The 16,279-nt window shown below is 44.4% G+C and overlaps 1 protein-coding gene across 1 annotated transcript in view; it reads right to left on the reverse strand.

Moving 5' to 3' along the window:
- SECISBP2 (SECIS binding protein 2) overlaps positions 1-16,279 on the reverse strand; it is a 279,114-nt gene that overhangs the window by 23,812 nt on the left and 239,023 nt on the right. Inside the window, exon 12 of the mRNA XM_069227552.1 lies at positions 5,782-5,992. Within this exon, the coding sequence (XP_069083653.1) occupies positions 5,782-5,992 (211 nt within the window). The remainder of the gene's footprint in view (positions 1-5,781; positions 5,993-16,279) is intronic.

Consider the following 16,279-nt stretch of genomic DNA (forward strand, 5'->3'; position numbering starts at 1 on the left):
TTTCCTGACATTCCACAGGGGGGACAGAAACAGAAAGGGAATTGAGTTCTAAGTCAGGAACAATAGAGGACATGAAAACACTCCCAGGCTGAACATGATTACTTGCTTTAAGTGTAACAAGAAGATGCATAATAAGTGAAACTGTCCGGTTAAATGTCCATCATAGCTAGTGGTTGACTATAAGGGAAGGGACTACAGAGAGCTCTGTTGCACTTAGCCCAGTTGCTATGAATATTTGTGGAAGGGACTCAGATTCCTTGGAGAACATGCACTCAAACACAATGGTGTTTGTGTTAGAAGCTGGTATCAATAAGATGGAGGTTCCTTCTCTGAGGGATACAGGAACCCATATAACTTTGGTTGAGTAGACGTATCTCAAACAAGAGGAGAAGCTACCTTGTGCCAATGGCCCAGCCCAAATCTGCACAGGAGTCGACAACAAGGACCAGGACTGAAGGCCGGAGAGTGGCTTAGCTCAGAGCCGAACTATTGGTGAGACAAACACAGGGTGCCTGCAGGCCTAAAGGGGAGGGGCACTACACCTCTATTGAAACCTACACCCGGGTGTACTAAGGAAGGTAGAAGCAGGCAGAGGGGGCACCCTCTCTAAGAGGCAGTAGTTCCACACCAGAGACTCTGAAGAACTGACATTTTTTGTGTAGTGTGTAGTCAATAGTTTTACTATGCATTAAAGCACTTGTTGTTTTAGAAAGATAAACACTGGATGAAGGAGGCTGGCCTGGTTTGTAGTGAGTACCTTGGGTATTAACACCTTATACCAGGTCCAGTTATCCCTTATTAGTGAAGTAGTAGTGTTCTAGCAGCTTAGGCTGATAGAGGTAGCTATAGCAGAGCAGCTTAGGCTGAACTAGGAGACATGCAAGGCTCATGCAATACCACTTATAGTTACACAGTACTTGTACACAAGCAAAGACAATACTCAGTGTTACCAAAAATAAAGGTATTTATTTGGGTGACAGTACCAAAAATATCTTAGAGACAATACTCCTTCTGGAGGTAAGTAGTATACACAATATATACACTAGACACAAAACTTAGACAAGTAAATAGTCATAGAACAATGCAAACAGTAGGAAATCCTATAGAATGCAATGGGAGAAAATAGGTCTAGGGGCAACACAAACCATATACTAAGAAAGTGGAATGCAAATCACGAATTCCCCCCAGACAAGTGTAGTGTGTGCAGAATCGCTGGGAGAGTAAGAATACAGTAAAGGTAAGTAACCCCACCCCAGAGCCCAGAAAAGCAGGAGTAAAGTACTGCAAGTTTTCTTAGGACACACTATACCTTGTTTTTGGGATTTTGGGATTTTGCAGCAGCCAACCAAGTCTGCAAAGAACAACTGCTGGATTAGTGGACCTGAAGACCTGCAAAGGAAGGGGACCAAGTCCAGAAGTAGAAAGAAGTTCCAGGAAGGACAGGAGCCCCTGCCAACCTAGAAGAGGATGCAAAAGAAGAGTCCCTGGTTAGTCAAAGACTTTAGGAATTCACCCTAGGAAGAAGCCAGCGGGTTCCTGCATGATGCAAAAGATGTCCCACGGCGTGAAGATCCTTGCAGGCGAGATATCATGTTGGAAGTCGCCAACAAGCCTTGGCTAAGACAAAAGTGCGTTTTGTGTCAAAATGGAGCTGGATGGACCCAGGAGGGACCTGGGGGCCTCAACTCTGTGTGAGGAGGAAGAGGGGGCTCTCAGCACTTCAGAGAGCCCTCAGGATGCAAGCCAGCCCCCTCAGGAGTCGCAGGATCCGGGTTCAAACGAGGTGCAAAACGCGGTTGATGCAGCACAACAAAAGAAGGTCCCATGCCACTGGAGAACAACTCAGCGATTTGAGCGTCGCAGGATGGAGTGCTGGGGACCTGGGCCAGGCTGTGCACAAATACATTTTGCAAAGAGTGCACAGAGGCCTCAGGAGGCAAGGAGGATGCAGTACACGGGGGTACCGTCGCTCTCGGGGAAGGCAAGGTCTTACCTCCCCCAAATTGCATCAGCAGGACCTCAGGACAGTCTATGTCGATGATGTCCACCCTCTGTGTCCTTAGGAGTATGCTCGTCGCTGTGAGAGGAATCCCGGGGTACCGGTCGTCGCCTTGGAAGGTGCCTGCTTGGAGCAGGGGAGTGACTCTGTCACTCCACTGGAGATTTCCTTGGTCCTTCTGGTGCAGGATGAAGACAGGGAGTCCCCAGAGCATGCACACGGTGGAAACTGTTGCAGTTGCTGACTTGAAGCTGAGGTTGCTGAGGAAAAGTGTAGACACTTTGTTGCAGTTACAGCGTTTCCTGGAGCAGGCTGCGGTTGATCCGAGGTCAGAAGAGTCTGAAGTTGTTGCAGAGGATTTCTGAAGGAAACTTGCAAGCAGAATCTGAAGAGAACCCACAGGAGAGACAATAAATAGCCCTGAGAGGGGGATTGGCTACCTTTTCAGGTATGGACCTATCGGGAGGGGTCTCTGACGTCACCTGCTGGCACTGGTCACTTAGAGCCCTCCAGAGTGCCCCCACACCTTGCAAAGCAAGATGGCTGAAGTATGGGTCACACTGGAGGAGCTCTGGGCACCACCCCTGGGGTGGTTATGGACAGGGGAGTGGTCACTCCCCTTTCCTTTGTCCAGTTTCCTGCCAGAGCAGGGGAGAAGGGGACCCTGAACCGGTGTAGACTGGTTTATGCAAGGAGGGCACCATCTGTGCCCTTCAAAGCATTTCCAGAGCTTGGGGGAGGCTACCCCTCCCCAGCCTGTAACATATATTTCCAAAGAGAAAGGGTGTAACACCCTGCTCTCAGAGGAAATTGTTTGGTTCTGCCGTCCTGGGACTAGTCTGCCCAGACCCCAGGAGGGCAGAACCCTGTCTGTGAGGTGGCAGTAGCTGTAGCTGCAGTGCAAGCCTCAGAGAGCTTGTTTGGCAGTACTGGGGGTCCATGGTGGAGCCCCCAGGATGCATGGAATTGGCTCCCCAATACCAGAATTGGAATGGGGGGACAATTCCATGATCTTATACATGTTACATGGCCTTATTCGGAGTTACCATTGTGAAGCTACATATAGGTATTGACCTATACGTAGTGCACATGTGTAATGACGTCCCCGCACTCACAAAGTCTGGGGAAATGGCCCTGAACTATGTGGGGGCACCTTTGCTAGTGCAAGGGTGCCCTCACACTTAGTAATTTTGCACCTAACCTTCAGCAAGTGAAGGTTAGACATATAGGTGACTTTTAAGTTACTTAAGTGCAGTGAAAAATGGCTGTGAAATAGTGTGTGCACTATTTCACGCAGGCTGCAATGGGAGTCCTGTGTAAGGGTTTGTCTGAGGTCCCTATGGGTGGCAAAAGAAATGCTGCAGCCCATATGGATCTTCTGGAACCCCAATGCCCTGGGTACCTAGGTACCATATACTAGGGACTTATGAGGGGGGGGGGTCCAGTGTGCCAACTGAAATTGGTAAGTGAAGTCACTGGCCTACAGTGACAAATTTAAAAGCAGAGAGAGCATAAGCACTGAGGTTCTGATTAGCAGAGCCTCAGTGACACAGTTAGTCACCACACAGGCATACACATTAGGCCACAAACTATGAGCACTGGGGTCCTGGCTAGCAGGATCCCAGTGAGACAGGCAAAACACACTGACATATAGGTTTTTATCTATGAGCACTGGGGTCCTGCCTAGCAGGATCCCATTGACACAGTAAAAACACACTGACACACACTCACAAACACGTCAAAAGTGGGGGGTAACCATGCTAGAAAGAGGCTACTTTCTCACACTGGACACTCACATTATTACAACTTTGGATGTCTGTTGAGTGCTGTTCCTATTGTACCCCTACCCTAACCTACCTGAGAAGCCCGTGACTGCTTGCCATCTCTACCCCAGAGGGTCAAGTCCCGACAAGAGCCATAGTAGGAACAACTTCATGACATCAGAGACAAACAACCCCAGCCCTAATAGCTGTGGCCCAGCAGTCCCAGCGTTGCACTTTGGCACCCTGAAAGGGTCTTGAACAAAGGACTGTGATCAGAAGTATGGCCATAGCTGCATTTCTTGGCCAAAGTGCTGGGCTGGCTATCCCACCAAAACATTCAATATCTTGTCCTGCTGAAGACGCTAGTATCCAACATCTGATTGGCATGAGGTAGTCTACTTTCCAATTCAGAGACCCAGAGTGACAGTTCCCTGGTGATTGAGTGCAATGGACTGCTGGAAATGCACTTTTAACTGATCGTATTGCTCCTAAGGATCAGTGATAACTCTGAATTGGTGTGGTCAGTCAGTTGGAAGCAACTGTCTTAATGTTGTATATATGTTGATCTATTTTGCTTATATACTAGTCATCTCTTACTGCTTACCTGTGTAAAGGAAGACTAGAACCAGAAGCTGAAACATAAGCTATTTTCACAGACAGCGTTTGGAATGTACTTTAGGTCTATGTAATTCAAAAAAGGGAAGAAGGCAGTCTGCTTCATTAGTAGAGAATGTTTTTTTCTGGACTAAAGACCAGTTCAGGACTGCATAGTAGACCTGTTGCCCAAGCCACAGCATTTATTGGCAATTGCATTCAACCTCAACACAATTCTTACGATTGTTTCCTAAAACGTATAAAGTGCTGTGTTGTCTTGCTCGCTCATGAGGAGCACCTTTGTAAAAACAATATACCAATAGTTCTCACAATTATAGTTAGTCAAGTCGAGTTCTTGTTTATCTCATCTCTCAGGCCATTAATTAGTTAGCCAATAGAGAATAACACCTCTAGAATTGTATAGTACATAAGCCCTGTATGGCCTTTCACAGGTGCATAGCATAGAAGTTTTAAGTAGTTTATAATATGCATTGTTTGTGCAAAAATTCACTAATGCTTGTCATTCTTTTTTTGTTAAGTTCTTTCCTCTGTAGCTGCAGATCCTATATCTAATCCTACTTAATACATTACTCCTTCTGTCTCTCAAGTCTGGCTCTCATGTTAGTGAATTAGTCTCTGCTACATGGTAAATGCTGTCTATTTTAAAGGGTTATGCTATTTTAGCATCCCTGACATTATCCTAAATCACCTTAACCCTGCATCCTCAATCCACTGAATCCTACTTTTCCTCCCTATTGCAATCTCCTGATGTTTATAACAATCCAGAGCTTTTGCTCTCAGGGTAGGACAGCTCATTTACTCAGTGTAAAACCCTCTCTTTTAAAGTGCTTTGTTGCTTGGGTTGTTGATAGATGTATACATGTCAAGTTGCTGACCTGAGCCTCACTGAATTTTAAAGGAGAGTGACTGCCTATAGAAGAGGAGGTGTAGTTGGTAAAAGAAACAGGACTGTCACATTCGTTGAAACATTAGAGGGTTGTACACATACTAGATCCCCATATTAATACTGTGTAAATAAAATTAATTCTCTTACATTCCACAAACCTACCATCTCAATGAAATTCCACATAACCAAAGACAACAAACATAAATACTTTTTATTTTTAAAGCCCCAATACAAAGGAACAAAAAACAATAATATACATAATAAAACGGCAAATCAACTGCTTTTAAAACATTTGATTGATATTATTAGTTATGCTATTAGTGCAAGCTCCACAATTCAGTAGGATGCACTGCCAGCAAAAAAATAACATAGATGTCAAGAAACACAGAGGTCAAAATTATGCACTATTTTCTTTATTCTTCAACAGTACTAAGGTTGTTGATGGTAATGATCACAATGATACCAGAGCATTATGCTGGTCCTCATGGTTTTAAGCCAAAAATTAAGAGAGCACTCACTGTATTCTGGTTCGTCATCATGTTCATCCAATCCAGGACGTAACGCTGGCCTGATTTCAGAAACGCTAAGATCTTCCTTAGGACTAGCTGTAAGTTCACTTTGATTTTTCGATGCTTCATCTTGAAATTGCTCTTTCTCCAGTGCTGATATCATGTCGTTATAGTCCTCCCTCGCTTTCATTGTCAGCTCACACATTTTATGAAAATGGTCCTAAAATATAAGATCATGCATTTATTAGATAGCACATCCCTCTGAATATAACAACATTTCTGCATGGCCTTGATGATATACTCTGCTCCGGCAGCTGCACCTACAACGACCAAATAATAAACTTCAGTCCTAAACCACAGTTCTGGTGGCTTACCTGCACTAGATTTGTTTTTCATGGACGATGACTGTAGGAAAACCACCTTTTCTTTGTGGTCAACCCACATTTGTGACCTTTTGCTGGACCCTATTTTATTGCTGTTTTTTAGACTCTGCAGTGCCCAGTTTAGGTGATTGGAATACTTATCTTTTCAATAATGCCACAGTGTATTGTGCACAAGTACACCCATGGCATGAAAATGTAACCGTCACCTGTGGACGGTATCAATTATTGTTTGTGACAAAGGAAAACATGGATTCAGACCTACTTTCTGTAGCCTGAGAGCTGCAGCCTAAATCTGCAGTGTGACCTGTTAAAATATCCCTTTTTAAAAGGTAAAAGCCTACTTTTCAATATTTTTACATAACCCCTATATAAACCTTGTAGCCCACAAGGCTGGGTGCATGGTACTTAAAATTGAAACATGCAGAAATTAATGATAGCATGTCCTTACAGTGACAAGGCCCTAAAGGAAAATGTCACTTACCCAGTGTACATCTGTTCGTGGCATTAGTCGCTGCAGATTCACATGCTGTGCATAGTCCGCCGTCTGGTGTTGGGTCGGAGTGTTACAAGTTGTTTTTCTTCGAAGAAGTCTTTTCGAGTCACGAGACCGAGGGACTCCTCCTACTTTGGTTCCATTGCGCATGGGCATCGACTCCATGTTAGATTGTTTTCCCCGCAGAGGGTGAGGTAGGAGTTGTGTATGTTAGTAATAGTGCCCATGCAATGGAATGACTAAATATGTACAAAATGAAGGTTAAAGTAAAATATTTACAAATGTACAAATGTTGAAGATTACTTCCAAACGGCTACAGGCTCCCGGGGAGGCGGGTGGGCGCATGTGAATCTGCAGCGACTAATGCCACGAACAGATGTACACTGGGTAAGTGACATTTTCCGTTCGGTGGCATGTGTAGCTGCAGATACACATGCTGTGCATAGACTAGTAAGCAGTTATCTCCCCAAAAGCGGTGGTTCAGCCTGTAGGAGTGGAAGTAGTTTGAAATAAAGTTCTTAGTACAGCTTGACCTACTGTGGCTTGTTGTGCAGATAACACGTCTACACAGTAGTGCTTAGTAAATGTGTGAGGCGTAGACCATGTTGCTGCCTTACATATTTCGTTCATTGGAATATTTCCTAGAAAGGCCATGGTAGCACCTTTCTTTCTGGTTGAGTGTGTCTTTGGTGTAATAGGCAGCTGTCTCTTTGCTTTAAGATAGCAGGTTTGGATGCACCTAACTATCCATCTAGCTATACCTTGTTTTGATATTGGATTTCCTGTATGAGGTTTTTGAAATGCAATAAATAGTTGTTTTGTTTTCCTAATTAGTTTTGTTCTGTCAATGTAGTACATTAGTGCTCTTTTGATGTCTAATGTATGTAGTGCTCTTTCAGCTATTGAGTCTGGCTGTGGAAAGAACACTGGCAATTCTACTGTTTGATTTAAGTGGAACGGTGAGATGACCTTTGGTAAGAATTTTGGGTTGGTTCTTAGAACTACCTTATTTTTGTGTATTTGAATAAATGGTTCTTGTATAGTAAATGCCTGAATTTCACTTACTCTTCTTAGAGATGTAATGGCAATGAGAAATGCAACTTTCCACGTTAAGTATTGCATTTCACAAGAATGCATGGGTTCGAAAGGTGGACCCATGAGCCTTGTCAAGACAATGTTGAGGTTCCATGAAGGAACAGGTGGTGTCCTTGGTGGTATTATTCTCTTTAGGCCCTCCATAAACGCTTTAATGACCGGTATTCTAAATAGGGAAGCTGAATGAGTAATCTGCAGGTAAGCAGATATTGCTGCGAGATGTATTTTTATGGAATTAAAAGCTAGATTTGATTTTTGTAGATGTAGTAAATATCCTACTACATCTTTTGGAGATGCATGCAATGGTTGGACTTGATTATTATGGCAGAAACAAACAAATCTTTTCCATTTACTTGCATAGCAGTGTCTAGTGGATGGCCTTCTAGCTTGTTTTATGACCTCCATACATTCTTGTGTGAGGTTCAAGTGTCCAAATTCTAGGATTTCAGGAGCCAAATTGCTAGATTCAGCGATGCTGGGTTTGGATGCCTGATCTGTTGTTTGTGTTGTGTTAACAGATCTGGCCTGTTGGGTAGTTTGACATGAGGTACTACTGACAGGTCTAGTAGTGTGGTATACCAAGGTTGTCTTGCCCATGTTGGTGCTATTAGTATGAGTTTGAGTTTGTTTTGACTCAATCTGTTTACTAGATATGGAAGGAGAGGGGGAAAAGTGTACGCAAATATCCCTGACCAATTCATCCATAGAGCATTGCCTTGAGATTGCTGGTGTGGGTACCTGGATGCGAAGTTTTGGCATTTTGCGTTTTCTTTTGTTGCAAATAGATCTATTTGAGGTGTTCCCCAAATTTGGAAGTAAGTGTTCAGGATTTGGGGGTGAATTTCCCATTCGTGGACCTGTTGGTGATCCCGAGAGAGATTGTCTGCTAGCTGGTTCTGGATCCCTGGAATAAACTGTGCTATTAGGCGAATGTGGTTGTGAATTGCCCAATGCCATATTTTTTGTGTGAGGAGACACAACTGTGTCGAGTGTGTTCCCCCCTGTTTGTTTAAATAATACATTGTCGTCATGTTGTCTGTTTTGACAAGAATGTATTTGTGGGTTATCATTGGTTGGAATGCTTTCAACGCTAGAAATACTGCTAACAATTCTAGGTGATTTATATGAAACTTTCTTTGATGTACGTCCCATTGTCCTTGGATGCTGTGTTGATTGAGGTGTGCTCCCCACCCTGTCATGGAAGCATCTGTTGTTATCACGTATTGTGGCACTGGGTCTTGGAAAGGCCGCCCTTTGTTTAAATTTGTACTGTTCCACCATAGAAGCGAGATGTATGTTTGGCGGTCTATCAACACCAGATCTAGAAGGTGACCCTGTGCATGTGACCATTGTGATGCTAGGCACTGTTGTAAGGGCCGCATGTGCAATCTTGCGTTTGGGACAATGGCTATGCATGAGGACATCATGCCTAGGAGTTTTAAGACCATCTTTGCGTGTATCTTTTGTGTTGGATACATAGCTTGTATCACCTTGTGAAAATTTTGAACCCTTTGTGGACTTGGAGTGGCTATCCCTTTTGTTGTGTTGATTGTCGCTCCTAAGTATTGCTGTGTTTGACACGGCAAAAGGTGTGACTTTGCATAGTTGATGGAGAAACCCAGTTTGTAAAGGGTTTGTATAACATAATCTGTGTGGTGTAAACACTTTGTTAGCGAGTTGGTTTTGATTAACCAATCGTCTAGGTACGGGAACACGTGTATTTGCTGCCTCCTGATATGTGCAGCTACTACTGCTAGACATTTTGTAAAGACTCTTGGTGCTGTCGTTATTCCGAATGGCAACACTTTGAATTGGTAATGTATTCCTTCGAATACGAACCTTAGGTATTTCCTGTGCGAGGGATGTATCGGTATATGGAAATACGCGTCTTTTAGATCTAACGTTGTCATGTAGTCTTGCTGTTTCAATAGTGGTATTACGTCTTGTAACGTGATCATGTGAAAGTGGTCTGATTTGATGTAGGTGTTTAGTGTTCTGAGATCCAATATTGGTCTCAGACTTTTGTCCTTTTTCGGTATTAGAAAGTACGGTGAGTAAACTCCTGTGTTCTTTTGTGTTTTTGGTACTAATTCTATTGCGTCTTTTTGCAGTAATGCTTGAACTTCTAGTCCTAGAAGGTCTATATGCTGTTTGGACATCTTGTGTTTTTTCGGTGGGACGTTTGGAGGGAGTTGGAGAAATTCTATGCAATAACCATGTTGGATAATTGCTAAGACCCAAGTGTCTGTTGTTATCTCCTCCCAAGATTTGTAGAACTGGCTTAGTCTTCCCCCCACTGGTGTTGTGTGAAGGGGTTGAGTGACTTGTGAGTCACTGTTTGTTTTGAGGGGTTTTGGGCCCTTGAAATTTTCCCCGGTTTCTTGGGAATTGGCCCCCTCTGTATTGGCCCCGAAAGCCTCCCCTTTGATACTGTCCCTGGTAGGTAGACGGTGTTGTTTGTGAGGTGCTGGCTTGTGTGGCTTGACCTCGAAACCCTCCTCTGAAAGTAGTTTTGCGAAATGTGCCAAATGTGCCTCTGCCCTGCGGGGAATAGAGTGCGCCCATGGCTTTAGCTGTGTCAGTGTCTTTCTTTAATTTTTCAATTGCAGTGTCCACTTCTGGTCCAAACAATTGTTGTTCATTGAACGGCATACTGAGCACTGCCTGTTGTATCTCAGGTTTGAAGCCGGATGTGCGCAGCCATGCATGCCTCCTTATCGTTACAGCAGTATTTATAGTTCTTGCAGCTGTATCTGCTGCATCCATAGAAGAACGGATTTGGTTGTTGGATATGTTTTGTCCCTCTTCAAGCACTTGTTTTGCCCGTTTTTGGAATTCTTTGGGGAGGTGCTCGATGAGATGCTGCATCTCGTCCCAATGGGCTCTGTCATATCGCGCTAGGAGTGCCTGCGAGTTGGCGATGCGCCACTGATTTGCAGCTTGTACTGCAACCCTTTTCCCGGCTGCATCAAACTTTCGGCTCTCCTTGTCTGGAGGTGGTGCGTCGCCTGATGTGTGCGAGTTGGCTCTTTTACGAGCTGCTCCTACGACAACTGAATCTGGTGTCAGTTGTGATGTAATAAAAGCAGGGTCTGTGGGTGGTGCCTTGTATTTCTTCTCCACCCTTGGGGTTATTGCTCTGCTTTTAACTGGCTCCTTAAAGATTTGTTTAGCGTGCCTTAGCATTCCAGGGAGCATAGGAAGGCTTTGATAATTGCTATGGGTGGAGGACAGGGTGTTAAAAAGGAAGTCATCCTCGATAGGCTCTGAATGTAGCGATACGTTATGAAACTCTGCTGCCCTAGCTACCACCTGAGCATACGCTGTACTGTCCTCAGGTGGTGAGGGCTTAGTGGGGTACGACTCAGGGCTATTGTCCGATACTGGGGCGTCATAGAGATCCCATGCGTCCTGGTCATCTTGGCTCATGGTGGTATGAGCTGGTGATTGTGACGGAGTCTGTGCCGGTGATATAGGAGTTGCCGGTGGTGGAGAGGGTGGTGGAGTTACCTTCTTCACCACTTTTGCTTGTGGTGTTTTTTCTTGTTGTTGGAAATCTAGTTTCCTTTTTCTTCTGATTGGGGGAAGGGTGCTGATCTTCCCTGTACCACTTTGTATAAAGATCCGCTTTTGCGTGTGATCTACAGCTGTTGTTTGTAATTCCTCCTCAAACCTGTGTTTTTGAAGTTGGGAGGACAGTGATTGTTCCTCTGAGTAGGAACTGGCTTTCGGTTCGGTTTCTGGGCGTTTTGGCACCGAAACCGTGTCTTTTGTTGTTTTCGGCTCCAAAGAGATTTTCCTCTTTTTCGGTGTCGTACCTTCTTGGCGTCGACCATCTTCGGTGCCGCTATCCCTGTGCCGAGCAGCTTCGGTGCCGCTGTCTCGGTGTCAACCCTTTTCTGCGGCAGTATCTCGGTCCCGAGATTGCTGCGTGCCTGTGTCTCGACCTGAGTCGGACGATCTCGGCACCAGCTCGCCCTTTTTCGGTGCCGATGGGCGGTCACCTACTTTATGGGTTGAGCCATGGCCTGTCGGCAGTGGCGTCCCCTGGGCTTTGTCTGTTTTTCTGTGTGATGCTTGTTTCGACGTCTTACTCACGGTTTCTTCGACGTCGAATTCTTCGGAATCCGATTCGTGGATGGAGAATGTTTCTCCTTCTCCCTCTTCCTCGAACCGTTGTTGTCCTGTCGGCGTGGACGCCATCTGCAACCTTCTGGCTCTTCGGTCTCGGAGCGTTTTTCTCGACCGAAACGCTCGACAGGCCTCACACGTTTCTTCTTTGTGCTCGGGTGACAGGCACAAGTTACAGACCAAATGTTGGTCTGTATAGGGATATTTACTGTGGCATTTAGGACAGAATCGGAACGGGGTCCGTTCCATCGGTCTCGATGTTGCACGCGGTCGGGCCGACCAGGCCCCGACGGGGGATCGAAATTACCCCGAAGGGCTACCGGAGCTCTTTAAGATTCGGTGTCGATTCTAATCTAACCCGATACCGAACGAAACAATACCGACAAATTTTCCGTTGATTCTGACTAACTTTTCAACCCGAAACACGGAGCGAAAAGGAACACATCCGAACCCGATGGCGGAAAAAAAACAATCTAACATGGAGTCGACGCCCATGCGCAATGGAACCAAAGTAGGAGGAGTCCCTCGGTCTCGTGACTTGAAAAGACTTCTTCGAAGAAAAACAACTTGTAACACTCCGACCCCACACCAGACGGCGGACTATGCACAGCATGTGTATCTGCAGCTACACATGCCACCGAACACTTATTTTCACTGTGGCAAGCCTAGCTGACCATAACCATCAAATATTAATACAGTATCCCAGAAATGGGGCTAGCTAGAAAAATAATTCCCCTCTATTCTTAATAGTTATTAAAAATCGTTCTTTGTAGAAAGGAAAACAAACTCCTGAAAAAGTGGATACAGTTGGTCCGGGAACATTTAACCCATTGTTAGTGAGTGCCTCTAAGTCACAAAATCCAGTTGCTAGTGATAGGCATACATTTGACACCTCCAGGCAGCCACTGCAAAAGGCTTTCAGGACTGGACCTGTTGCCTGTGATCTGAAGAGAGCACCAGGAGGACTGGGCCTGCTTCCTCTTGTATCCAGGACAAGGAAGTGGACTCCAAGAGTCAGTTAATGGACCTCCTGTGTGGTTATAGAGAGACAATAAGCTTTTCCTGGAAGTACTCGGCTGACTGCTGGTACCTGGACTGGGGGCACCTGCTGTTGGCCTTTCCCTAACACAATGTGTCTCTTTGTACCTATGGTTGATTGGGACTTAACATACTAAGTTAAAAAGTATAACCTTTAATCAGGATGAACCTGTTTAGAGTACCTGACCTGTGCTCCATCACAATCATCCTGAAACTGTGTCTAGGTCCCGGTCTACAGTGACCACTGACTACTATTGGTGATTTGGTCTTCTTGATGCTATTTTCCTTTATATCTTAAAAAAAATCATATCTCGGATTCCTTTTATTGTAATTTTGTTGTTTTGGTGTCATTTTGGTTATTACATGTTACTCTATTTTTTCATTCTGTTTGGGTTTTCTATAGTTTTTGTGTTTTTTACTTTATTTCTGGGTTAGTACTGCATACATTCATTCCACATTGCTCTAAGTTAAGCATGCCTGCTCTGTGCCACAGCTACCAGGGGGTTGAGCTCAGGTTAATTTAATGATGTTGAGGGTTCACCCTAGCAAGTGTTGTGATTATTTCTGGAAGTGGGCAGTTGTCAACCCCAAATAATAATTAATTTTTTACACTGAGACTTTCTGGGATAGCATATTTGTAACTAATTATAGATTTTACCAGCTTTTAATGCATTTCTTCATGTTAATACATTATTTGGTTACCTCCTTCCTTAGAATTCAATTTCCTGTTCAGTTTTATTAACTGTGTTAATTTTTTATTGCTCTGTAGCTCGTATCATAATGTGCAATCAGTGCAATTCAACTGAACATGATTTTCATATCACTTAACTTTTCTAAAATTTTCTGTGTTTTTTCTGAGGTTTTTCTGTATTCTTTTCGTAAGGAATGTTCTACAGTCTCACTTGTGAGCTTATGTTCTGTTAAGATTTGTGGAGTTTGGTGTCTATGGTGACCCATTTATTGTAACAACTCATTTGTTTGCACTCTATTATTGCTGGTATTTAAGCCCATAGACGATTTAACAATTGGAGGATATATAAAGTAGTTTATGAATTTATATGATAAAGTTCAGTATTACACGCAAAATATCATTAACACCAGTGAAAGCTTCCCTCATAAAAGTGGCAGCAGTATAACAAGCTTCTTTTAGACACATAATAGATACCACAAGAAAATAGAAGTAAGAGTTGATATGGCTTTGTTACAACAAGGCCTTAAAAACGCCATGGCATGTATCACTGAAACAGAAGAACGTGTCTCCACAGTGGAAGATGAAGTTCAGGAATTAAAGACTAAAGTAAACAGCTTACTCACCAACACATATGAATTGCAGCGTCGGGCAGAAGATGCTGAAGATCAATTGCGACTAACAATCTGCGTTTCACTAGCTTCCTAGAAGGAATTGAGGGCTCCTGAACTGGTGATTTTCTTGAGACCTGGCTTAAGACGTGGATTCCCTCTGATAAACTGTCCCCATGGTTCACTGTGGAGCGTGCCCACAAAGAGCTTACTGCGAGACCACCCCTGGGTGCTGCCCCCAGGGCTCAGATAGCCTGCTTCTTCAACTTTCGTGACTGCATCTTGACAGAAGCCCGCCGTCTAGAAAGAGTGCACTACCAAAACTCAAAGATCCTAATTTTTCCAGACTATTCCTGTGAAGTCCAAACCAAGAGGTGCTCCTATGATCTAGTGAAACACAAACTGAAAGCCTTACAATACATGCGCCTTTATCCTGCCCGCCTTAAGGTCCTGCACGCTGGAAAGGCCCACTTCTTTTGATACGCCCGAATTGGCGTGGGAATGGGCAACCGAGGAACGAAAGCTCCGACCATGTCCAGGACGACATGTCTTCCTGGCTGGCCTTCGGCTTGTGACCCTGGGGAGACTCCAAGAGAGGATGTCTGCCCCAAACACACCCGTACTCGATCCTACCACAGGGGGCGGAAAACGCAGCATCTATCTAGACCGTCATGCCCCAGCTCCCCACTATGCTGAAGCGTCTCGCAGTCGGATCCGGCCGGCCCAGTTTCCTCCGCCCAAGGGGGAAAGACTAAGCCAATCACCATTAATCTGAATGACTCTGGGGGCTTGAGATAATGGCTGCTGGGGTCATCAGGCCGAACAGCCATAAAGATCCTGCTTCCTGGAGGGGTTCACCAAGCCATACGAATCACGTTTTTGCTCTTTCTGAGTTACCTTAGCAGTTATTAAAGGGTGACAGTTAAATATCTTTTGTCTATTAAGTGTCACAGTGTCTTTTCCTCAGGATCTGCACGTTGCTGAACAAAAGGCCCACCTTCTGGCGTCACCAACTCAGAACGCTATTATAGCACAGAGTTATGATGAAGCCAGTCGGGGGGAAGGGAATTAGGGTAGAGAACAGCAGGGAGAGAGATCGGAAAAGAAAAGGTTAGAACAAATATGCACTTACTCATTCATAGAAATGTAACTCATCAATAGACTCTTGACTAAATGCGTCTCCGTGATACGCAATGGCAAAGCCCCTTCTTTGAATTATGGAACAAGAATAAACTACGAGCTCAGAACCAACAGATGGCAAGAGCTTTGGACTATGATCATACTCAGAATATCAATCCTGTAACATCTATGCATTCATAACATAAACCTTTGATTATGACCTAGAAAATCTCAAAGAATTAAATATGCTTTTCACATATTATGCTTTCCAAAAAACAACGAAAACTATGATTTGCTTATTTCCAAAAATACTTTCACATTTACAACTATAAAGGCCGAAATGTTTTTACTCATTGAACTTGAAGCGCTTTACTTATAATACCAGGAAGCGCTTTTACTTGTGTTGCCTGAAGCACTACACTCATTATGCTAACCGGGCACTTTACCCATGTGGCCTGAATCACTTTGATTGTTGTGCCAAGAGCCTTTTACTCCTGTGGATTGAAACGCTTTAATTGCCGTGCCTAGAGGGCTTTACATCTGTGAACTGAAGCGCTTGAATTGCCGTGCCAAGAGTGCTTTACACCTGTGGACCGAAGCACTTGAATTGTTGTGCCAAGAGCGCTTTACACCTGTGAACTGAAGCGCTTGAATTGCCGTGCCTAGAGTGCTTTACATCTGTGAACTGAAGCGCTTGAATTGCCGTGCCAAGAGTGCTTTACATCTGTGAAATGAAGCGCTTGAATTGCCGTGCCAAGAGTGCTTTACATCTGTGAAATGAAGCGCTTGAATTGCCGTGCCTAGAGGGCTTTACATCTGTGAACTGAAGCGCTTGAATTGCCGTGCCAAGAGTGCTTTACACCTGTGGACCGAAGCACTTGAATTGTTGTGCCAAGAGCGCTTTACACCTGTGAACTGAAGCGCTTGAATTGCCGTGCCTAGAGTGCTT

The sequence above is a fragment of the Pleurodeles waltl genome, chromosome 1_1, assembly GCF_031143425.1.
Source record: "Pleurodeles waltl isolate 20211129_DDA chromosome 1_1, aPleWal1.hap1.20221129, whole genome shotgun sequence".
NCBI classification, from domain to species: Eukaryota; Metazoa; Chordata; class Amphibia; order Caudata; family Salamandridae; genus Pleurodeles; species Pleurodeles waltl.